This window comes from Lepus europaeus, chromosome X (assembly GCF_033115175.1).
Source record: "Lepus europaeus isolate LE1 chromosome X, mLepTim1.pri, whole genome shotgun sequence".
In the NCBI taxonomy this organism is placed as follows: Eukaryota; Metazoa; Chordata; class Mammalia; order Lagomorpha; family Leporidae; genus Lepus; species Lepus europaeus.
The window spans coordinates 62,618,453-62,643,413 of NC_084850.1; the positions used below are offsets into that span (position 1 = coordinate 62,618,453).

Genomic DNA, 24,961 nt, shown 5'->3' on the forward strand with positions numbered 1-24,961 from the left:
TAACAGAGAGCTGGATTAGAAGAGGGGCAGCCAGGGCTAGAACTGGTGCCCACATCGGATGCCAACACCGCAGACAGAGGATTAACCTACTGTGTCATGGTGCCGGCCCCCATTCATATATTTTTTTAAAAAACAGCCCTGGTCTTTCCCTAAGTTTGTGTTATGTTTCTAAAAATGAATGGAAACAGTTCTACTTATAGTTAGAAGAATTTTTTAAAAATCTATAATTTATATAAGTATTATCTTTGTATTTCTGAAAGTTGAAAAATCATATTTTTTTCTATTTCTGCTTAGCTACAGAATGCATTCAACTGACACAAAAAAGATGTTTTCTTGCTTTCTCTATACCCTTCCCTTATTACTGATGCTTTTCCGTGAGCTGATCAGCTAAATTATTTGGCACCTAGGAAGCCCAAAATGTAAACACTTTATATAAAATTATTAGATTATATTAGATACTTTGTTTTCTTATTAAAAGCTATTAAATTAATATCATTTTTTTTATCAAACTCTAGAACTGCCCTATGGACTATTGATCTCCATTCCCTGTCATATAACCACATGTGCCATAGATTCCTAGAAAGGGCTGCTAATTGTGCTATGTGAAATTGATTTTCTTCTTGGCAATTGCAACAATAGCTGGCCTAGAGAAGTGGAACGGTTGTTAACAGCAGAATTGCACCAGCCAGGTGAACTCCTTGGCAGGTGTTTGGCCCATTGGTTAAGACACCAATTGGTCACCCTCATCCCATATCAGAGTGCCTAGATTTGAGTCCCAGTTCTGTTCCTGATTCCAGCTTCCACTAATGTGGACTCTGTGAGACAGGGTGATAGCTCAAATAGTTGGGTCTCTGTCAGCCACATGGGAGGCCTGGATTGAATTCTTGGCTCCCAGCTTTGGCCCGCTAGCTGTTGCAAGCAGTTGGAGAGTGGACCAGAGGACGGAAACTGTCTCTGTCTGCCTTTCTAGTAAAAACTTTTTTTTATTTTTTTGACAGGCAGAGTGGACAGTGAGAGAGAGAGAGAGAGAGAGAGAGAGAGAGAAAGGTCTTCCTTTTTGCCGTTGGTTCACCCTCCAATGGCCGCCGCGGCCGGTGTGCTGCGGACAGCGCACCGCACTGATCCTAAGTCAGGAGCCAGGTGCTTCTCCTGGTCTCCCATGTGGGTGCAGGGCCCAAGCACTTGGGCCATCCTCCACTGCCTTCCCGGGCCATAGCAGAGAGCTGGCCTGGAAGAGGGGCAACCGGGACAGAATCCAGCGCCCCGACCGGGACTAGAACCTGGTGTGCCGGCGCCTAAGGCGGAGGATTAGCCTGTTGAGCCACGGCGCCGGCCTCTAGTAAAATTTTTAAAAACGAATTAAAACAAGACTCCTTTGTTTTGTTAAAAACATTTTTTCTAGGAAAAAGAATTCTTCATTTTTATTTTTAAAACTTATTTATTTATTTGTGAGAGAAGGGGATGAGGAGTCGTCACTCTTTTCTGCTGATTTACTCCCCAAAGCCCATAAGAGCAAGGGCTGGACCAAAGCCAAAGCTGGGAGCTCAGTCAAGTCTCCCACATGGGTGGCAGGAACCCAATTACTTGAGCCATCACTACTGCCTCCCAGAGTCTGTACTAGGAGGAAACTGAAATAAAGAGCCAGAGCAAGGAATGGAACTAAGTTATTCTGGTATGGGATGCAGGCATCTTAACTGACATTAGCTGCTAAGCAAACCATCCACTGTGGAAAACAAGCATTTTAGATTAATGTGTGCCAGATAGTAAAACTTAACTTTTTAAGAAATGGATTATTATTTGATAATATTATATACTGTGTATGTTGGTACATTTCTTATAGTCCTATATTAGTTATGTTCATGAATTCCTTTCTCTAGTACTCTTACTCGTTTCTAAAAATACTTCATATTTACAAGATACAATCTTAACCAATTGTAATTTTTTTAAAACAATATTTATTTCAGAGTTAGAGAAAGAGGGAAAGTCAGAGAGAGAGACAGACAGAGAGAGAGAGAGAGAATCTTCTATCTGCTGGTCTACTCCCCAAATGGCCACAATGGCTGGGCCAGGCCAAAGTCAGGCACCTGGAACTCCATCTGGGTCTCCTACCTGAGTGCAGAGGAAAACCCAACCCAAGCACTTGGGGCCATCTTCTGTCGCTTTCCCAGGCACATTAGCAGGGAGCTGGATTGGGAGTGGAGCAGCCAGTAGATGAACCTGTGCCCATATGGGGTGCCAGCATCACAGGCGGTGGCTTAACCTACTGTACGACAATACCAGCCACAACCAATTTTTTTTATTTCATAAATGTGAATTTACAAAGTGCAACTTTTGTATTGTTGTGGCTCCCCCCCCCCACCTCCCTCCCTCCTGTGGCCCTCCCCTCTCCCTCTCCCTCTCCCATCCCGCCCTTTATCGAGTTTCATTTTCAATTACCTTCATACACTGAAGATCAACTTAGTATATACTAAGCAAGGATTTCAACAGGCTGCACTCACACAACCGCACAAGGTATAGGGTACTGTTCGACTAGTATTTTTACGTTTCATAGTAAAACACATTAAGGACAGAGATCCTACGTGGGGAACATGTACCCAGTGACTCCCGTTGCTGATTTAACAATTGGCACTCTTATTTATGACGTCAGCAATCACCCGAGACTCTTGCTATGAGCTGTCTAGGCTGTGGAAGCCCCTTGAGTTCACCGACTCTGAACTTGTTTAGTCAAGGCCGTGTCACAGTGGAGGTTCCTTCCTCCCTTCAGAGAAAGGTGCCTCTCTCCTTGATGGCCTGTTCCTTCTGCTGGGGTCTTGTTCACCAGGATCTTTCATTTAGATTGTTTTTTGCCACCGTGTCATGGCTTTCCATGCCTGTGAGACTCTCATGGACCTTTTAGCCACAACCAATTGTAATTCTTAGGGCCTTATTTGGATCCCAGTTCAAACAATAACTATTTAATAAAGTTATAAGAAAAAATATAGAAATATAAATATTGCTTGGGTATTTGATGATATTAAAGAATTTTATTTTTGGTGTGAAAATGATTTATAATTATTTTGAAGAGTCTTCTTTTAGAGAAATGTATTTATTTTTATTTTTTATTTTTTAAAGATTTATTTATTTACTTGAAAGAGTTATACAGAGAGAGAAGGAGAGAGAGAGAGAGAGAGAGAGAGAGAGAGAGAGAGAGAGAAGTCTTCCATCTGCTGGTTCACTCCCCTTAGTGCCATATTGGCCAGAGCTTCGCCAATCCAAAACCAGGAGCCAGGAGCTTCTTCTGGGTCTCCCATGCAGGTGCAGGGGCCCAAGGACTTGGCCCATCTTCTACTGCTTCCCCAGGCCATAGCAGAGAGCTGGATTGGAAGTGGAGCAGCTGGGTCTCGAACTGGCGCCCATATGGGATGCCGGCACTGCAGGCAGTGTCTTTGCCCACTATGCCACGGTGCCGGCCCCGAGATACGTATTTAAAAGTTTACCCATGAAATGATATGATGTCTTGGATTTTCTTCAACACAATCCGGGTAGAGGGCAGGGAATGAAGTAAGTAGGAATTTAAATGAAATAAAATCAACCAAGTATTGGCTAGATGATAGTTGTTTAAGCTTGGTTATGGGTATATCAGGTTTATTATGAGGTATGGAAATTGACAATTTCCATAATAAAAAGTTTAAGAAAATAAGGCTACCTTTGGTTTTATTTCATTTGGTTTCAAGACTTACATAAAAATTAAGTAAATTCTTTGAGATTCACTTTAGTCCTTTCATTGTTAAATGAAAAATGCTAAAAAGTAATTTTAACATTACTGTTTTTAAGGACTTTTATCTGTATTGTTTTTCTTATCATGTTCCTAGGAATTTATTCTGTACTTGTGGCTCTGATGGCTGGCAAGGCAGAAGTAAGGTATAATCCTACTGTTATACAACCTCCAATGATAGCAGAGTTCATCCGAGACCTTGGCTTTGGAGCTACAGTGATAGAAAGTGCCAGTGAAGGGGATGGTGTTCTGGAACTTGTTGTAAGTAAGAATTTTTGTGTGATTAATAAAATTTCCCAGAAAAACTCAGTGAAGATTCAGAAGAGAATTCTGAAGATAATTGAAGGCTTGGAAATAATACATATGATGAAAATTAAGCAAATTGGAAAATAGATAAGATAGGACTCAATGTGGCCTTCAAGCATGAAATATAAAGACAACGGTCATATCTCTATTTAAAAAAAAGAAGAATCAAGTCTGAATGAATAAGTTAAAATCAACTTTTAAAATACAGAATGGGGGCAGATGTTTGATGCAGCAGTTAAGTCACACACCCCCATCCCATATCCGGGTGCTTGGTTCGAGTCCAAGCTTCTCAACTTGCAATCCAGCAACCTGCTAAAGACATTCTTGGAGGCAGCAAATGATGACTCAAGCATTTGAGTTCCTGCCACTAGCATGGAAAGACTGGATTGAGTTCCCAGCTCCTGGCTTCAGCCTGGCCCAGTCCTGGCTGATGGGGGCTTTTGGGGAGTGAACGAGCAGATGGACGATCTTTCTTTGTCTCTCTCTCTCTGCCTCTCAAATAAAATGAAAATAAATTAAAATTAAAATATAGTGATTTCTGGTAATATATAAAAGAATAAATTACAGATGCCTTAAGCTTAAATTTATTTTTTAAAAGATTTATTTATTTATTTGAAAGAGTTACACAAAGAGAGGAGAGGCAGAGAGAGAGAGAAAGAGAGAGACAGAGGTCTTCCATCCGATGGTTCACTCCCCAGATGGCCGCAATGGCCGGAGCTGTGCCAATCCGAAGCCAGGAACCAGGAGCTTCTTCCTGGTCTCCCACGTTGATTCAGGGGCTCAACGACTTTGGCCATCTTCTACTGCTCTCCCAGGCCATAGCAGAGAGCTGGATCGGAAGAGGAGCAGCCAGGACTCGAACCGGCATCCATATGGGATGCCGGCACTACAGGCCAGGGTGTGAACCTGCTACACCACAGCGCTGGCCCCAGACCTTTCTAAAACATGGTACAAAACACTGAAAAGAAAAGATTGATGAATTCAAGTACCTAAAATTTTCTTCTTGGAAAGAAAGCATAAACAAATTTAAAAGGCAAATAAAATAATTGTAATTCATATCATAGATGAAGGATAATTTTTAAATGTATGAAGAATTTTTATTATTTTTTAAAGATTTATTTATTTATTTGAAAGAGTTACACAGAGAGAGAAGGAGAGGCAGTGAAAGAGAGAGAGGTCTTCCATCCACTGGTTCACTCCCCAGTTGGCCACAATGGCTGGAGCTGCACCGATCTGAAGCCAGGAGCCAGGAGCCAGGAGCTTCCTCCGGGTCTCCCACGCAGGTGCAGGGACCCAAGAGCTTGGACCGTCTTCCACTGCTTTTCCAGGCCATAGCAGAGAGCTGGATCAGAAGTGGAGCAGCCGGGACTTGAACCAGCCCCCATATGGTATGATGGCACTGCAGGCAGCGGCTTTACCCGCTATGCCACAGCGCCGGCTCCTGAAAAATTTTTGTAAATCAGTAACAAAAGAGCCAACAGCTCAAAGGAAAGATGCTAAAGGATTTGAACTGACAGTTCACAGAAAAGTTAGAACAATACCTCTTTTTAAAAAATATTTATTTACTTGAGAGGTAGAGTTACAGACAGAAGAAGAGACAGAGAGAAAGGTCTTCCCTCCACTGGTTCACTCCCCAGTTGGCCGCAGTGGCTGGAGCTGCGTGGATCTGAAGCCAGGAGCCAGGAGCTTCTTCCCAGTCTCCCACGTGGATGCAGGAGCCCATGCACTTGGGCCATCCTCTACTGCTTTCCTAGGCCACAGCAGAGCTGGGTTGGAAGAGGAGCAGCCAGGACTAGAACCGGTGCCCATATTGGGTTGCCGGCGCCACAGGCGGAGGATTAACTTACTGCGCCACAGTGCCGGCCCCACCTCTTTTTTTTTTTAAATTTACTTATTTATTTGAAAGGCAGAGTTACACAGAAGTGGAGGCAGAGAGAGAGAGAAAGAGAGAGAGAGAAATTCTTCCATCCACACTAGTTCACTCCCCAAATGGCCACAATGGCTGGAGCTGGGCTGATCTGAAGCTAGGAGCCAGGAGCTTCTTCCGGGTCTCCAGGTAGGTTCAGGGGCCCAAGCACTTGAGCCATCATCTACTGCTTTCCCAGGCCATGGCAGAGAGCTGGATTGGAAGTGGAGCAGCTGAGACTCGAACCAGCATCCATATGGGATGCTGGCACTGCAGGTGGCAGCTTTACCTGCTACACCACAGTGCCGGCCCCCGAACAATGCCTCTTAAATATAAAAAGATGTTCAACCTCACTTCTAATAAGCATAGCATATTAATGTTATACTGTAATAAAGTTTTTCACCTATGGTTTTATAAAGATAAAGAATAGTTTAAAATTTTTTCATTTGAGAGGCAGAGGAAAAAAAGAGAAAGAGCGAGAGCTAGCTCCTGTCCACTGTTTAGTTCATTCTTCAAATGCCTTCAAAGGCCAGAGGAGGGCTGGCGCTGTGGCTCACTTGGCTAATCCTCCGCTTGCGTTGCCAGCACCCCAGGTTCTAGTCCTGGTCGGGACACCAGATTCTGTTCCGGTCACTCCTCTTCCAGTCCAGCTCGCTGCTGTGGCCCAGGAAGGCAGTGGAGCATGGCCCAAGTCCTTGGGCCCTGCACCCGCATGGGAGACCAGGAGGAAGCACCTGGCTCCTGGCTTTGTATCCGTGCAGTGTGCCGGCCGTAGTGGTGATTTGGGGGTGAACCAAAGGAAAAGGAAGACCTTTCTCTCTGTCTATCTCTCTCATTGTCTAACTCTGCCTGTCAAAAAAAAAAAAAAAAAGAAAAAAGAAAAAAAAGGCCAGAGGTGGGCCAGAGCCAAAGGCAGCAGCTGGAAATGCAATCCAGGTCTCCCCACTGTGAATGGCAGGAACCCAATTACTCTTTTTTTTTTTTCAAAGATGTATTTATTTCTTTGGAAGGCAGAGTTGGAGAAAGAGAGAGAGACAGAGACACAGAAGGATCTTCTCTTCCTGGTTTACTCTACAAATAGCCACAATGGCCATGGCTGAGCCAGGCTGAAGCCAGGATCCTAGAACTCCATCTGGATCTCCCATGTGGGTGCCAGGGGCCCAGGCACTTCAGCCATCTTCTACTTTTCTAGGCACATTGACAGGGAGTTGGATTAGAAGTGGAGCAGGGGCCACCACTGTGGCATAGAGGGTAAAGCTGCCACCTGCCATGCCTGCATCCCATATGAACGCCGGTTCAAGTCCTGGCTGCTCCACTTCCGATCTGGCTCTCTGCTGTGCCTGCCTGGGAAAGCAGTAGAAGATGGCCCAAGTCCTTGGGCCCCTGCAACATCGTGGGAGACCTAGAAGAAGCTTCTAGCTCTGACCATTGCGGCCATTTGGGGAGTGAACCAGCAAATGGAAGTTCTCGTTCTCTCTCTCTCTCTCTCTCTCTCTCTCTCTCTCTCTCTCTCTGCCTCTCTGTAACTCTGTTTTTCAAATAAATAAATAAATAAATCTTAATAACAAAATTATGTGGAGTAACCAGGACTACAGTGTGTACTCTCTTGAGATGCTGGCATCCCAGGCAGTGGCTTCACCTGCTGTGCCGCAACACTGGCCCCAAGGGAGACTCTTAATGAGATTCTTTTCTATCAAACCTATTGGAACTGGGAATAATTTTGTCCAATGTGATAAAATAATTATATTTTAATGATCATATCAAAAGCACATTAATCATGTGGATATGATCTTGCAAAACAATCCAACGTTACAATAGTCCTTTTAGTTGAAAGTAGTAATTCATATGTGATGGAGGAAAAAAATGCATTTCTCAGTAACAAAGGCTTTGTCTTAAACAGGTGAGAGGAATGACGTGTGCCTCCTGTGTACATAAAATAGAGTCTACTCTCACAAAACACAGAGGGATCTTCTACTGCTCTGTGGCCCTGGCCACCAACAAAGCACACATTAAATATGATCCAGAGATTATTGGTCCCAGAGATATTATCCATACAATTGAAGTAAGTACCTGGACTTTCTATTTCTGCATTTTATTCCACCAGCAATCCTGGTTTGTATCAGGTAGAGACAGTGAAAAAAGTCTGACCCCTTTGATTACTCTAGGTAAGATCTGTCTCCAAATTTAATGTAAATGAGTCTGAATTTTTGTCTTGGTCTTTGTCAGAAAAATTGAGGCAATGGCACATGTACACTGTTAATCAAGAGCAGACTTCAGTTAGAACTACAAATCAAGTACAAGTTTTAGAAGTGGAAATAAAATTTGTTATGATTTAGATTAATGTTCATCACTAAGAAAGTGAAGCATCGTTGCTAGATGCTTTATTGTTTGTTAAAACAACAAAAAAAGAGTAAAGTAAAAAGTTTAAAAGATCAAACCTTTTTCCTTATGGCAAATTCATCCTGTGTTTTTCAGTACATTTTAAATGCCAGTACATCTGAAAGGGCTTTAAAAATGTTAGTGTGCTGTAAAATTGGTGCTCTAATGATCTCAAGCATATTAATAGTTCAGATCCTGTTAGTATAGGTAACCATAGCATTAACACCTTTGTGAAACTAGCATTACTGAGTACCTATGATGCACAGGTTTGCAGTTATGCATGAGTCCACAGCTTCAACTCTTCTCACAGCAATGTCATCATCTTCATTTTGGAGTTGAGGAAACTCAGGTTAAGAGAAGTTATGTGTCCAGAGTCACATAGCTAGTGTGTGTGCTGTAACTGGAATTTGAGCCTGATCACTCTGTCGCCAAAGAACATGCCCACTCTTTTTACTGTGCTACATGCTGCAAACAAATGTAAGGTGGTAGCATTTTCCCTAGCAGTTGAAAATATAGTGTATGTTACTTTCTATGCTCAAATGAATATTGCTTAGGTGTAGTTTCCTTTTTATACTTTATTTTATTGGGGAAAAGGAATTGTATTTATTTTTTTCTTATAGAACAAGAGCAGAGACTGAGTATGCAAGATCATGAGTAAATATTTGGTATAGTGCTAGCTTTTCTGGCCTATTAATGAGAACCTCTACCAAGGACAACTGCACTTGAGTAAAATTGTTATTTTGAAAAAAGTAAAATAGACATTAACTAGAATTAAAGAAATAATTTCTTTGATGAAGGATTAGAAACCAAGATAATCAAGAGCAGGAGGCATGTCTTTATTTTTATATTTCCCAGATGACTTACATTGCATCATTGAATTGAATTGCTCTTAATGGCAGTACCATAGCTTAGATTTTTCTCTATGTAATACTTGTACATTAAGTAAAATAATTTTTTTCTCGTGAATTTCCTTAGAGCTTAGGTTTTGAAGCTTCTTTGGTCAAGAAGGATCGGTCATCAAGCCACCTAGACCATAAACGAGAAATAAGACAGTGAGTACTTTTGGAATATCAGTGAAAAACAGATTTGGACTCCTCGTTACAAGTTTTAACACCCTCTTAGCATGTCAGTTTTTACAACACCATCCTTATACTGGGTAGCATGGTCACAATCTGAGTTTTTCCATAGTACATAGAATCTTGAACCACTCACTAATATGCTTTTATTTTTTTTTCTTGTATAAAAGATGGAGACGGTCCTTCCTTGTGAGCTTGTTTTTCTGTATTCCTGTAATGGGGCTAATGATATATATGATGATTATGGACCACCACCTTGCAACTCTGCACCATCATCAGAACATAAGTAACGAAGAAATGATCAACATTCATTCTTCTATGTTCTTGGAGCGCCAGATCATGCCAGGATTGTCTATTATGAATTTGCTGTCCTTTTTATTGTGTGTACCTGTACAGGCAAGTGAAATGTTATCAAGTATATTTGTTAACAATGACAAATAGCCAAAATGTGACAGGCAAAGTTATTTTCTATTGCAAAACAGGTATTAGCCAGACGTTCAAATGTTTTATGCTGGATACTTTATAAAAATACTCTGCAACTGAGTGGTTAAATAAGTGATAGATTCTGTTTTACCCTAAGAATATCGTTTAATGACAAACAATGAGAATTCAATTTTTTTGGATTTGGTATTTATAACTGCTACCATATATAACTTTATATTTGTTAATTTTCCCCTAGCATTGAAGTTCAGCCATTATTTTGAGATAATCTTTTGCTGTGGAATAGAATACTTACATCTAATCTTTTTAAAAGGCAATAGTGATCTTAAAACCATCTTAATATGTTTCTCTATAGTCCAAGAGTGGGAAACGTCTGGCCTGCAAGCCATATAAAGCCCATGAAATCATTTGGTCTGCCAAGGCAACCACAGATGGCACTTAAAACTCCATAAATCTATAGCAGGCTAATTTTTTAAAAAATATATTTATTTATTTATTTGAAAAGCAGAGTTACAGAGAGAGACACACAGACAGACAGGTAGAAAGAGACCTTTCAGCTGCTGGTTCATTCCCCAAATGGCTGCAACAGCTGGAGCTAGGCCAGTCCAAAACCAGGAGCTTTTTCTGGGTTTCCCACTGGGTAATAATAATTTTTTTTTTGACAGGAAGAGTGGACAGTGAGAGAGACAGAGAGAAAGGTCTTCCTTTGCCATTGGTTCACCCTCCAATGGCCACCGCGGCTGGCGCGCTGCAGCCAGCACACCACGCTGATCCGAAGCCAGGAGCCAGGTGCTTCTCCTGGTCTCCCATGGGGTTCAGGGCCCAAGCACTTGGGCCATCCTCCACTGCCCTCCCGGGCCACAGCAGAGAGCTGAACAGGAAGAGGGGCTACCGGGACAGAATCTGGCCCCCCGACCAGGACTAGAACCTGATGTGCTGGTGCCGCAGAGGGAGGATTAGCCTGTTGAGCCGCGGCGCTGGCCAAGTAATAATAAATTTTTTAAAAAAGATTAATAATTTAAGTTGATAATTTTGTATGGCCCATTAATGATGTTACAAATACCCAAATGGCCCTTGGCAGAAAAAAGGTTCCCTATTCTTGCATGAAAAATAGGCTTTCCAGTTGTTTTTACCAACAAAAACAGCCAGCAGCTTGTGATATTATCACTTAGGTTGAGTTTTGGAAAGGGGATGATATAAAAAAATTCTTGATAGAAAATGTCATTCTTTTCCTAGTTCTTATTTTTGCACCATCTGATTTTCCTGTATTATGGAACATCCACTGGATCTTAGGGCTGGTACAGCAACTTGAGTCCCTCCCTCTGCACACATATCTGCTAAAATACAAATAACTTGTTTCAGTGTAACATCTCCCCTTAGTGCTTATGGAATGGCTAAAAGCCAGAGGAAGTAAATATTGATATTTTGTTTTAAGTTATTGAAGCATGTATGTGAATTTCAGCATTTTAAAAACTCATTGATTGTTCTTATATTGCAGTTTTTTGGAGGCTGGTACTTTTACATTCAGGCTTACAAAGCACTGAAGCATAGGACAGCAAATATGGACGTACTGATTGTGCTCGCAACCACCATTGCATTTTCTTACTCCTTGGTTATTCTTCTAGTGGCAATGTATGAGAGAGCTAAAGTGAACCCCATTACTTTCTTTGACACACCTCCTATGTTATTTGTGTTCATTGCACTAGGCCGATGGCTGGAACATATAGCAAAGGTAAAGTAAGAAAGGATGACATTTTTTAAAATTGTGAATGGATAAATGATATTTTCTAGACCAGTTATTGCTAATATACATTGATTTATGTAATGTAATTAACTAGTTGCTGGAAGAAGAATTTTTGTTTTGACAGTATTTTACATTACAAATTCCATTAAAAGATACACAAAATTTATGAAATCAATACTGCAGCTAGTATAGTATGACCATGGTTGTTTTAAGAAAGAAAGACATTTGAGACTTATCATTAACTTGTTTATATTACATAATTAATTGAAAAATTGACATGACCATATGGTTTAAAATAATGGAGGGGGCAGGCATTTGGCTTAGTGGTTAAGAAGATGCCAGTCCCTAGGTTTGATGCCCAGCTCCACCTCCTGACTCCAGCTTCCTGCTAATGCAGAGCTTGGCAGGCAGCAGTGATGGCTCAAGTAATTGGGTCCCTACCACTCACGTGGAAGATATGAATTGAGTTCCCAGCTGTTGGCTTAAGCCCTGGCTTTTGTGGACATTTGGGAGTGAACCAGCAGAAAGCAGATTTGTTATGCCTCACTGCCCCTCAAATAAACAAACAATATTTTTAAAAAAAGATTAAGTACTGTTGGAAAATTTTCACCCATAGTTCCATACTATAGTGTAAATCACTTCCTTTTAAAACTTTTTTAGAAGATTTATTTATTTATTTATTTAAAAGGCAGAGGCAGAGAGAGAGAGAGAGACAGGTTTTCCATCCACTGGTTCACTCCCCAAATGGCCGCAATGGCAGCAGCTGGGCCAATCTGAAGCCAGGAACTTCTTCCAGTTCTCTAAGTGGGTGCAGGGGCCCAAGGACTTGGGCCATCTTCTGCTGCTTTCCCAGATGCTTTAGCAGGGAGCTAGATCAGAAGCAGAGCAGTCAGGACTCAAACTGGTGCTCTGATATGGGGTGCTGGTGACAGTGATGCAGACAGTGGCTCAACCCATTGTCTCACAATGCTGGCCTCAGGCCCAGTGTAAATCACTTTATAATCCTGTTCTACATACATGTATACCCTTAGACTATAAAGTTTTCTCACTTTTATGGTCTAGATAATTATTTGATATTTCTGAATAATAAGTATATCAAATCAGTATGCTCTAATTCACCAGACCATTCTTGTTTTGTTTTCAGATTATTTCTGATTTATTTTATTTTAGATAACTCTACATTGAACGTATTTGTGTCTAATAGTCAATTCCATTGAAGTAGTATCTTAGGAGAAATTGCAAAGGGTCTGATTACTGGATCCAAGGGCATATATTGTTGTATGGCTCATACTGTGATAACCTTTGCCTGCCAAGGGTATGTCAGTGAAGCAGGTTATCTTGTCCAAATTCTTGCTAGGTTAGTAGGCATGAAATGGTTTTACAGGGTTGCTTCAGTTTGCACTTCTTCCATTAATAGTAGAGATAAACTCTTTTCCATGTATTGGGTATTTGTATTTCCTCAACAGTGATTTACCTTTCTATGTCCTTTAGGCCTATTGAGTTCTTAATGCTTTTCTTATTAATCTACATTATTTTTTCATAAGTTATGTGTTAATACTTTTTAATATTTTGTGCACTATATATTTTTTGAAGTGAATTTTTTTTCTGATTTGAACAAATTATTATTCCTAAAACTGTCTTTTGAGTAAATGTTAAAGACTATATATTTATTTTAGTTAAGGCCTGAACCTTTTCTTTTTTAGCATTGTCAATGTGTTTGTTTTCACTCACAGGGAAAAACATCAGAAGCTCTTGCAAAGCTAATTTCACTACAGGCTACAGAGGCAACTGTTGTAACTCTTGGCTCTGATAATATCCTCCTGAGGTATTTATCTTCATTCCTTCCCCCTTCTCTCTTTTTTTTAACTTTTCATGAAAAATTTCATGTGTACACAGAAGTAGAAGAAAGATTATCAAAACCCATATAATCTGTCTCCCAGAGTTGACAGTTATTCACCTTTTGCCATACTCATCTATTCATTTTATCTTTCTTTCTGTTATTGCAGTAATATTTTAAAGCAAACCCAAGCTATGGTTTTACTGCTAAATATTTCTGTAATGTCTCTAAAAAAGGCACATACTCTTTTTTTATAGTTACAGAGAGAAAGGGGGGAGGGTCTTCCATCTTCTGGTTCATTCCTCCACTGGCTGTAATGGCTGGGGCTGGTCCAAAGCCAGGAGCCAGGAGCTTCTTCTTGGTCTCCCACATGGGTGCAGGGGCCCAAGCACTTGAGTCGTCCTTCACTGCTTTCCCAGGCCATTAACAGGGAGCTGGATTGGAAGTGGAGCAGCCAGGACTCAAACTAGCAACCATATGGGATGCCGGCACTGCAGATAGAGGCTTAACCCTCTACACTCACAGCGCCAGCCCCAGCACATATTCTTATATAATGATAATACCACGTGTGGTACCTCAACAATTTCTTCTTGTCATGTAATCCCCAGCCCACATCCATATTTCTCCTGTTGTCTCCAAAATATTCTAAGTCTCTTTGTTTGAAATATAATTTAAAAAGGTCTATTTATCATTACATTGCATTTCTTTTAGTCTAGAACAGCTTCTCTCACCCATTCTCCCCCACAACAATACAGTTGACTTGCTGAAAGAACAGCCATCATTTGTTCTATAGAATATCCCACAATCTGAATTTGTCTCTTTGCTTCCTTGTGGTGTAATTTAACTTTTCCATAAGTCCTATGTTACTTGTAAATGGGAAGTTAGAGCTAAAGGTTTGACTAGGTTTTACTCTTTTACGTTTCTCATTGTTATATTCACAAAATTGTTTAGGTACGTTTATATAATAAATACATTATAGTTAAATAAACTCATTACATTATTTTTAAAGCTTTCACTTATCCATTCAATTAACATTCAACAAATATTTAGAATACCTATTGTGTGCCAGGTATTGTGCTGTTTACAAGCAATGAGCAAGACTAACATAGTAGTTTCTGGCTTAAATGTTACTTTTAGCTTTCACCAGTAGTAACTATGGTAGTAATTATCATAAACTTGACATGCACCAAAAAAAATTTCATGAAGATGAAATTCATGTTGTCATGGTGATTTCTATGTTAACTTATATCCAGTGAAGAACAAGTGGACGTGGAACTAGTACAACGTGGAGACATCATTAAAGTAGTTCCAGGAGGCAAATTTCCAGTGGATGGCCGTGTTATTGAAGGACATTCCATGGTGGATGAGTCCCTTATCACAGGTATGTTCTTTCAGAGGCTCATGACATGAAAGTGAAGTGAATCTGAAGTGTTAATGACAAATAGACATAAAAAGAGAAGAGCTTTTTGTAGACACTATGAATAAGTAAATTGTGATCCAAGTGAATATGAGTTGTTTTTCAAGACTGTATGAAAACAGTCCTCAGATTAACTTTGTGATTTTAGTTATGCGCTATAAGACTCTTCTCACTGAAGACTGTTAATTACTGGGGGGGGGGGGGGAGCCCTTGTAATCCATAAACTGTACTTTGGAAATTTATATTTACTAAATAAAAAAAAAAGATTGTTAATTACTAGAATACTATAATGAAAAGAAGTTGTATCCCTTTTCCTGTGGAGCCTGCTAGACTTTGGCAAATTTTCCTGGGCAGATACTTATTCTACCTTCCTTCTCTAAAAAGACTGGTCTAGTCTGAGCTAGGATAGGACACCAGGTTTTCCACATCCGAGTCCACTCTGAGAGAGTAGCCCTGGAGTAGCTGTAGAGATCTTAGATAACTCAGGCCAGTTAACACCTTTCCTATCTCAACCTCAAGATAATTCCAGAAGAGGTTCAGCTTATGGACCAGGTGTAAATAACTTAGGCTTCTTGTGTTTCTCAATAAGAGTACTATTGCCAATTTGGATGGGAAAATTCTTAGTTTAGTGTCCCCAACCCTGGCCCACTAAATTGTAGTAGCAGCACCCCATATCACCCTCTAGTCAAACAAAAACATAAACTCCCTCCCACATTTCTAAATGCTCCTGGAGAACAGGTTGAGTTCCAGTGACATAGGACTAGAGTAAAGCTCCAAAGAATCTGCCGACAAGAACTTAGTTAACGTTAATAACATAGCTTTTCACAGTTGAAGATGTGGGTGCATGGGTTTGGCCTAGAACTGACAAAGGAAAAGGGAGGGCAACTTTCACTGGGGCATTCATCCAGATGCTATTTCATGAAGTAAAAACCTGCTTTCTAGACATTTTTGACAACTAACAAATAATGGTATGTTTCAAAATAGTGATCATTCATGTCCCCTAAATCTTTACTCTTCATACAGGGGAGGCAATGCCTGTGGCTAAGAAACCTGGCAGCACAGTGATTGCTGGTTCCATTAATCAGAATGGGTCACTTCTTATCCGGGCAACCCATGTTGGAGCAGACACAACCCTTTCTCAAATTGTCAAACTTGTGGAGGAGGCACAGACATCAAAGGTAACATAACTCCCTAGGAGAAACAAAGTATCTTTTTTAAAGTCTTCTCAGTATAAATCTTGATTCCTTTGATAAATGTTTCACTAGCTTACAGTTGATTAAAAATATTTCTGTTTTTGCCAGCTACCCAGTACATAGACTTTATTCAGTGTTAGAAAAGGAGACTTTGATGTACTTACTATTATTATTTTTAATTCTAGGCTCCTATTCAGCAGTTTGCAGACAAACTCAGTGGCTACTTTGTTCCTTTTATTGTTTTTGTTTCCATTGCTACCCTGGTGGTATGGATTATAATTGGATTTTTGAATTTTGAAATTGTGGAAACCTACTTTCCTGTAAGTGACTCGTAACATCTCTTTACTAAATACAAAACGATTTCTGAATCTTTTGCACATGTAATTAAGTGGAAATAGCTTTAATAATTACCAGCATCTTTAAGGGACTAAGAATAAGGAGGGGATAAGAATAATATTTGCATTTCTGTAAGTAAAAAAGGTTTTCTTTGGGGAAATTTTTTTCATTGTGACTTATGATTTTCAAAAACAAGTAGGCTCATCTCTAGCATGATATTGCTGTCACAAAGATCTGTCGATGTATTGAAGAAAACCTCGAGATCTCAGCTCTGCCATTTACCTTTAGTGTCATCTTAGACCACTTAATTGCTCTCTGAACTTCAGTTTCCTTATTCATAAAGTGAGGCTTTAATAATGCCCATTCTGTGTAACTTGCAGTTGTTGTGAAGGTTAAATACAATAATATATCAGGAATGTCTTGCAATTTATTAAATGCTTTACAAATCTAAGATACCATTAATGTGCCATCTCATCTAGTTCTCTGATGGTCTCTAAAATAGGGTGTCATAGAGTGGACCTAGACTGTGCCTCAAATTGGATATATAACCTTTAAGTTATCTACCTTCTTTTACCCTTAGTTTACTCATCTATAAGAGAAGGATAATAAAACCCAAGCTGTGGGATTGGAATTAGTGTGGGGGAAAGCAGACAGCCCAGGTGAAAACATAAATGTATGATAGATATGGAAACATCAGCCTAGTTGTCTGTGAAGGTCCCTTCTGACAGCTTCTGTATAGATCTATAACTCTTAGAGAAACATTTAATTTAAATATTTGAGAACTCAGGAGGAACCTAGCACTATAAAATCAACACTACTGAGAAGTCTAACTTTGTTGTATCTGTTGTTTTAAAAAATGCCATGCTGTACAGTGTCATGCTGTTTGTTGCCTCAGTTAAAGAACAGAATCACAAAAAATAACCTATATGTGTATTCCATGCTCTGGTCATTAGTATAATATAAACATTTATTTAAATGAGCTACATTGGTTAAGACATTGAATAAGAGGATTGTTGGAAAGTATTTTGGAATGTGTAGCCTTCTGGAATTTGTCTCATGAGGTCAGGGTTCAGGAGGTCTGAGGAGATTTTCTCTAAAATTCCCGGTTGTATTTTTCCTCTTCAGCAAACACTCAAGGTGACTAAGAGTTGAACTAGCAGATATACTAGTTTCATATTCTGATGTCCAATTTTTTTTCTGAAATATGATTAAGTTCCCTTTGTATGCTGCATGGTTTATTTCATTTTTTTAAATTGCATGAAAGGCAGGCTTATCGTCTTAGTATACAGTGGTTCAGGATTCTGTTTGCTTAGGATCATATTTGTTGAGAATTATCTCCCATGTTTGCAAATGTTCCTGAAAATCCCTAATAAAATCACTTACTCAATATGAGGCAAGAAAAGAGTAGAATCTTATGTTTCTTATATTCCCTCAGAGTTTTTAGCTCTGAAGTAATAAAAACTGATATCTTTATTTTAGGACTATCACTTGTTTATCAATTTTGTGATAATTTCCTATATTCACAAAAAAGTGTTTCCTTACTAGTAACCTGTATGTTGATAGCTAGGTAAGGTATACAATTCTAAAATTGTGGTTTTATTTATTTTTGTGTGTTAAAAATATCTTTTATTTGAAAGGCACAGTGACAGCCCTTCTATCCACTCATTGTACTCCCCAAATGCACACAACAGCTATGGTTGGGCCAGGCTGAAACCGGGAGCCACATGAGTTTTCCTTGTGGGTGGCCAGGACCCAAGCACTTGTATCATCATCCACTGCCTCCGAGGTACATTAGCAGGAGGCTGGATCAGAAGCCACTGAGCAGCCAGCACTTGAACCAGGCACTCTGCTATGGGATGTGGGCATCCCAAGTGGTGGCTTAATCCCCTGCACCACAACATCTGCCCCAAATCGTGGCTTAATTTAAATAGGTTTCAGCTTTGTTTATATAGCTGTAAGTCAATAACCAAAATTTGTTCCTCTCTTCTAAAGGGCTACAATAGAAGTATCTCCCGAACAGAAACGATAATACGCTTTGCTTTCCAAGCCTCTATCACAGTTCTGTGTATTGCATGTCCTTGTTCACTGGGACTGGCCACTCCAACTGCTGTGATGGTGGGCACAGGAGTAGGTGCTCAAAATGGCATACTAATCAAAGGTGGAGAGCCACTGGAGATGGCTCATAAGGTAAGACAACTCCCAGAAATAAGATTTATCCCATCCACACTGGCAAAAGCACCCCTACTGAGAAACAGAGTTCTAAGTTTTTTATACCTGGTCCATAAACTGAGCCTTTTATGGAAATATCCTGCGGTTGAGGTAGGAAAGGTATTATTTGGATTCTGCTCCAGACTGGCCCAAGTTATCTAAGATCTCTAAAGCTACTCCAGAGCTACTCTGTTAGAGCGGACCTTGCTGTGGAAAACCTGGTGTCCTGTCTTAGCTCACACTAGACCAGTCATTCTAGGGCAGGAAGGTAGAATAGGAATTTGCCCAGGAAAATTTGCCAGTCTAGTAGGTTTCTAACCTATCTTTGTGATTCTGTACTTGTATTCTTCAGCTGGAGCTAGCGCATGCAACTGCAGTGCAGCTTTTTTGTGTTTGCTGCCACCAGCCGGTAGGCTGTGGCTATGACCTCAGGAATATAATTCTTTTCCTGATCTCTACTAGGATTACCATAATAATCTCAATTGATTTCAACTAAAGCCATGTTCTTACCAGTGTGTTTGTAATATGAGGATATAAACGATATGCAGATGTATGTAATAAATATAGACCATATATTAGAACAAATCTAGAACCTCTTCTAGCCAGTGAATATAATTTTATAGAAAGTTTTTATTTTGATATAATTTTCAAAAACAGCTGCAAGACTAGTACAGGGACCTCCTGTATACCCTTTACTGCAGCTATATAACTCTTTTTTCCAATAACAAGGTCATTTTCTTTTTAAAAAAGATTTATTTATTTATTTGAAAAGCAGAGGAACAGGGAGAAAGGGAAAGAAAGGGAGGAAAAGAGAGAGTGAACGAGCACATTCCCATATACAGGTTCAATCCCCAATGCCACAACACCAGGGTTTAGCCAGGCTGAACTCAGCATCCAGCGACTCCATCTACATCTCCCACATGGGTGGCAGGGGCCCAAATACTTGGTCCATCTTCTGCTGCCTTCCCAGGCACATTAGCAGGAAGCAGGGTGGGAAGTGGGGGAGCCAGGACTCAAACCAGCATTCTGATAATGGTTTACTGGTGTTGCAAGCTGCAGGTTAACCCACTGTACCATAACATCAGCCCCAAGGACATTTTTTTGTGTGGCCACAGTACAGTTATCAAAATCAAGAAATTGATATTGGAGGCTGGTATTGTGGCATAGTGGGTAAAACTGCTCCCTGGGACTTCGGCACCCCACGTGGGTACCAGTTTGATTCCTGACTGCTCCACTTCCCATCCAGCTTCCTGCTAATGGCCTGAGAAAGCAGCAGAGAATAGCCCAACTACCTGGGCCCCTGCTACCCACGCGGGAGACCCAAAGAAGCTCCTGATTCCTGGCTTCTGCTTGTGCAGTTCTGGCCATTGCAGCCATCTGAGGAATGAACCAGTGGGTGGAAGATCTCTCCCCACCCCACCTCACCCACTCTGTAACTCTGAATTTCAAAATAAATAAATCATTTTTTTTAAAAAAAGAAATTTGTATTGACATGATACTGTTCACAAATCTGTAGTCCTTGTTCCAGTTTGCTCAGTTGTCTCAATGATGTCCTTTATATATATCTAGTTTTTTCTCTTGTCCAGAATCATGCTTTGTATGCCTCTTTCACCTTGGTTCCTCGGGCTACTAATTTTTCAAGATTCTTATTCTGAGTTTACTGTAAAGTGAATGTGTTCTCCAATTCCAGACTCTTCTTTTTCCCCTCTCTGGACTGAGTTTTTCCACATTGGTTCCCAGAACTGTCTCAGTCAGCTTCTAACCAATAAAGCCAAAGCCACTCAGCAGGTCTTAGCTGTGCTCATTTCAACTAAATTACTTACTTTTCCCCTTATATTCATCACCTGCCTACTGCCCAGATTTCCCCCAAAGATCTTTATTTCGTTAGTATTGAAAGCTTTTCTGTTTTCCCTGGAGGCACTAGGGCCTCTCTTAATTACCTATTGACAGTTAACCTTGCACAATTAGCTCTAGTTGTCTGACATCCTGGTATAGTCACAGTCATGGAGGGTGGTAGTAATAAGGCATAATAACTAAGAGTAGTTCTTCTCTTATTTTCCCTTTATTTTCTTCTCCCCAAGACAGTTAACAAAGTCAAATCAAGTCAAAGGTCAATTTATTAAGAAACAAAATAGTAATCTGTCAAATGAAATCTTTTACTCATTTCTGGAAGGTTGATGTTAAGGATTATCAAGTCATTTAGATGCATTGTATTTTAATTTTCTTACAGGTAAAGGTAGTGGTATTTGATAAGACTGGAACCATTACTCACGGAACCCCAGTAGTAAATCAAGTCAAGGTTCTAGTGGAAAGTAACAAAATATCCCGCAATAAGATTCTGGCCATTGTGGGGACTGCTGAAAGTAACAGTGAACACCCTCTAGGAGCAGCTATAACCAAATACTGCAAGCAGGTACACTTGTTTTCCATGTTGATTAGCTTGATCACTTTCTGCAGCAATTATCCAGACCAAGTTCAGACTGCCGTTTGACTATGATTTACATATAGCATTGGTATGGGGCTAATGAGACTTGTTTTTTTTCTCATCTTATACAAAGCATCTTCAGAAATTCATGGGAAATGTGTATTGAACCAAAATAAACCTACCTTTTAATTTCATTTTCCATGAACTTCTTGAAGTACACTTGTTTGACTTTGTTTCTTCGTACAGATGGTATGAAGATGAAAACAGAAATTAACTATAATCCTACCACGATGGCCACTGTTGACATAAAAAATTGAAGTAGAAGTGATATATATTTATGGTAGGAAAATGCAGATAGTTCAGAGAATTACATCATGAGAAATGAAAATCTCATTTCCTTACTGCTTTCATAATGCTTTTCTCCAGAGTTTAATAATTTTTATCCTGTTAACAGTGTTTTTAAATAAGAGCTTTATTGAGATAATAGTCTATGTACCATGAAGTTAACCCTTTTAAAGTATACAGTTCAATAATTTTTATATGCCCCAACATTTATGTATTGATTATTTATCAACCTTTACACAGAAAAGGCATACTGTGACCAGGCTTTGGTAACTTGTCTTTTTTTATTTTATTAAATCAATTTTCCATATAGGTAAATACAGATCTGCCTCATTGTTTTTGAATAGCTGCATTGTATTCTGTTGTATGTCTGGGTTTTTGGCACTTATTATGTAACTTAACATCCTTGTCAGCTTTTGCAAATGTATCTCTAAGTGCCTATCTATGCAATTGTTACATCAAAAGATGCATGCAATTAAATGTTGATATAACCAATACTGATATGAAAGATTGTACTAGTTTGTACCTGCACCAAAAGTTATAGTTACCTATTTCCCCACATTCTCATCAACATTTTTATAATTTAATAAATAAAAAGCATTTACTTGGTGGTTTGATTTGTATTTCCCTAATTAGGAATAAGGCTGAGTATCTTTTTTTAATGTTTATTGGCTATTTGAATTTTTCTCTAACTTGCTTGTTTTCTTTGCCTATTTTTTCATAAGTTGTCATTTTTCATTGATTTATATAAGTTCTTTATGAATTATCTCACTTTAGTTTTATATTTAAAAATGTGGCAGTTTCTACCATTGGTGTGGCCATTTTTTAATTTTTCTTTCCTTTTTACCAATTAATTGTTACTGACCGGGCTTCTTTACCCCCAAATCAAGCAACAGAGAGGATGAAGATATAAAGAGCCAGGAAACAATGATGGCTCTCAGAATTCTTTTGCTTGCTAAGGGCTCAGAATCAGACTAGAGAGCACCCTGGTAACTAAGGGCCCTGGGTTTTGTTACACTTTGCCCTGTAGTGAAAAGAAAATCTGAATTGATTATAGAATTGAAAACATCACTTAATTCTCTTTTAGAAAGGGCAGAGAATATTGACAAAACTTCCATGTTTTCTAGAGTGGAATTGAAATAAATGATTCTGAGACTCTTCTGTAATTGTGAATGTCATACACAACACTCTTCCTTCCCCTTATCAAAATCCACTTTGACAAAGGCAATGACTGACAGTTATATTCTAAACATTTAGAATTATGCAGGCATGTAACATGTGTCCAAACATTTAGAATTAATGAGGAGAGATGTTTCATCTTGCAAATAGATTACCTTGGATTATCAGTACATCAGAGAAAACTCTTCTATTTCTTTCTATTAGGAGCTGGACACCGAAACCTTGGGTACTTGCATAGATTTCCAAGTTGTGCCAGGCTGTGGTATTAGCTGTAAAGTAACCAATATTGAAGGTTTGCTACGTAAGAATAACTGGAAGATAGAGGAAAATAATATTAAAAATGCATCCTTGGTTCAAATTGATGCAAGTAATGAACAGTCATCAACTTCATCTTCCATGATTATTGAGGTCCAGAACTCAAGTAAGCTAATTTTCTTTGTAGTATTAATTATGGTGCATTATGAACAGGTGTCTAACTTTATAACCCAGAACCGTCATATAAGAAGCAAAATTTGGCATCATGATTTCATTCTCTCAGTTTTGTCATGGGTCATTTTTTAAAAAGATTTATTTATTTATTTATTTATTTAAAAGGCAGAGTTACAGAGAGGGGGGAAAGACAGATAGAGAAACATCTTCCATTCAGTGGTTCACTCCCCAAATGGCTGCAACAGCCAGGACTGGGCCAGTCCAAAGCCAGGAGCTAGGAACTCCATCCAGAGCTCTCACGCAGGTGGCAGGAGCTCAGGCACTTGAGCCATCTTCCACTGCTTTCCCAGGTACATTGATAGGGAGCTGGATCAGAAGTCGAGCAGCCAGGACATGAACCAGTGTCCGTATAGGATGCTGGCATCTCAGGCAGTGGCTAAACCTACTGTGCCACAATGCTGGCCCCCACATAGGCCTTCTGATCACTTCACTCAAGTTATTCAAGAACATTTTCCAAATGTGAGCATTGGGTGATGAAGTCTGCTTTTAGCTGATCTTCTGTGAATCTTCATTTCTTTCACCCTACAGCTACTTTAAACCTTTTATATCTCTTAAAATATTATTTAAATTTTTATTAGCATGTAATACTTCTGTATGGTTATAGGAGACAGCACAATACTTCAGCACATACACATACACTGATCAGGCCAGGCAACTAGCTTGCCTTACCTTTGTGTTTGGGACTACCAGCTTTCCTCTTCCAGTTTTTTTATGCAGTATATAACACACCATTGTGAACTACAGTCACCTCACTGTATATATAACACTAGAACTTATAACTGTCTGACTGTATTTTGGTACCCATTATTTAGTCTTCCTCATTCAGCTCCTGATGCACAATAGATGTTTTTAATTGAATTGAATTGCTATGGCAGGTCAAAGGGAAAAACCTCACCAGGAAAGTAACATCTTGAAGAATATGATGAAGGTTGCTATTTGGAGAGGAGGGCTAATGACATTTGAGGTGAAGGCAACAATGTGTGCAAAGGCCCAGGCTAGGAAAAGCAGAGAATGTTCCTAGAAAATTTGTTGTAGCCTGTGTTCTACCAAAAATACGATTTAGTGACTGTGCAAGATTGGACGGGAAGAACTTGCCTTATGGGGTTGTCATATTCAATGAACTTATTAAATGCTATTTCTGAAATTACTTTCAGATGCTCTTAATTCTCAGCAGTACAAAGTCCTCATTGGTAACCGGGAGTGGATGGTTAGAAATGGCCTTGTCATTGGTAATGACGTAGATGCTTCCATGACTGAGCATGAAAGAAAAGGCCGGACTGCTGTATTGGTGGCAGTTGATGGTAAGGTTTTCCCTAAGTATGTTACGACTCAGTGTCATAGTCTCAGATATGGTTTTATGTGTATTTTTCAGAGACTTCTAAACTCTAGGAGTTGTTCAAAACCAGCTTGAATGAAAGGTGAAAATGTTAGCAACATACAATTGCTATTGGTTAAGTGACAATTTTCTTGCCTTTACCTGCCTCTATTATTTTCTTCCCTCCCCTATGTTTAAATAAAAGCTAATCAAGAGTTCTTTTCAAACATAAAAATAATGTAACCAGAAAATAATAACAAAGAAAAATGACATTCTTAGTCCCATCATCATAACACAATATAAATTTTAATTTTATATAGTTTATTCCTCATTTTCTTGAAACATACATTTATAGAATTATATATATACTATTTCAATGGGTACATTTGATTGTATATAAATTTTACCTCAACAAGATTGAATAAAAATCCAGATACTACTTTATGCTTTATTTTATCTGATAATATTTTCTCATGTTGCCATATTTTATTTTATTATTATTTTTAAAGATTTATTTTTTACTTATTTGAAAGAGAGAGAAAGTGAGAGAGAGATCTTCCATCCCTGGTTCATTCCCCAAATGGCCACAACAGCCAGGTCTGGACCAGGCCAAA

General features: G+C 39.3%; 1 protein-coding gene across 3 annotated transcripts in view; it reads left to right on the forward strand.

The window, feature by feature from the left end:
* Positions 1-24,961, forward strand: part of ATP7A (ATPase copper transporting alpha) — a 126,803-nt gene that overhangs the window by 89,600 nt on the left and 12,242 nt on the right. For all 3 annotated transcript variants that reach the window (XM_062184506.1, XM_062184507.1, XM_062184508.1), the window contains 13 exons: positions 3,852-4,015; positions 7,867-8,028; positions 9,321-9,397; positions 9,592-9,817; positions 11,361-11,594; positions 13,340-13,431; positions 14,697-14,824; positions 15,884-16,038; positions 16,239-16,373; positions 18,382-18,576; positions 20,828-21,010; positions 22,748-22,964; positions 24,187-24,333. In XM_062184506.1, coding sequence (XP_062040490.1) covers positions 3,852-4,015; positions 7,867-8,028; positions 9,321-9,397; positions 9,592-9,817; positions 11,361-11,594; positions 13,340-13,431; positions 14,697-14,824; positions 15,884-16,038; positions 16,239-16,373; positions 18,382-18,576; positions 20,828-21,010; positions 22,748-22,964; positions 24,187-24,333 — 2,115 coding nt within the window. The remainder of the gene's footprint in view (positions 1-3,851; positions 4,016-7,866; positions 8,029-9,320; positions 9,398-9,591; positions 9,818-11,360; positions 11,595-13,339; positions 13,432-14,696; positions 14,825-15,883; positions 16,039-16,238; positions 16,374-18,381; positions 18,577-20,827; positions 21,011-22,747; positions 22,965-24,186; positions 24,334-24,961) is intronic.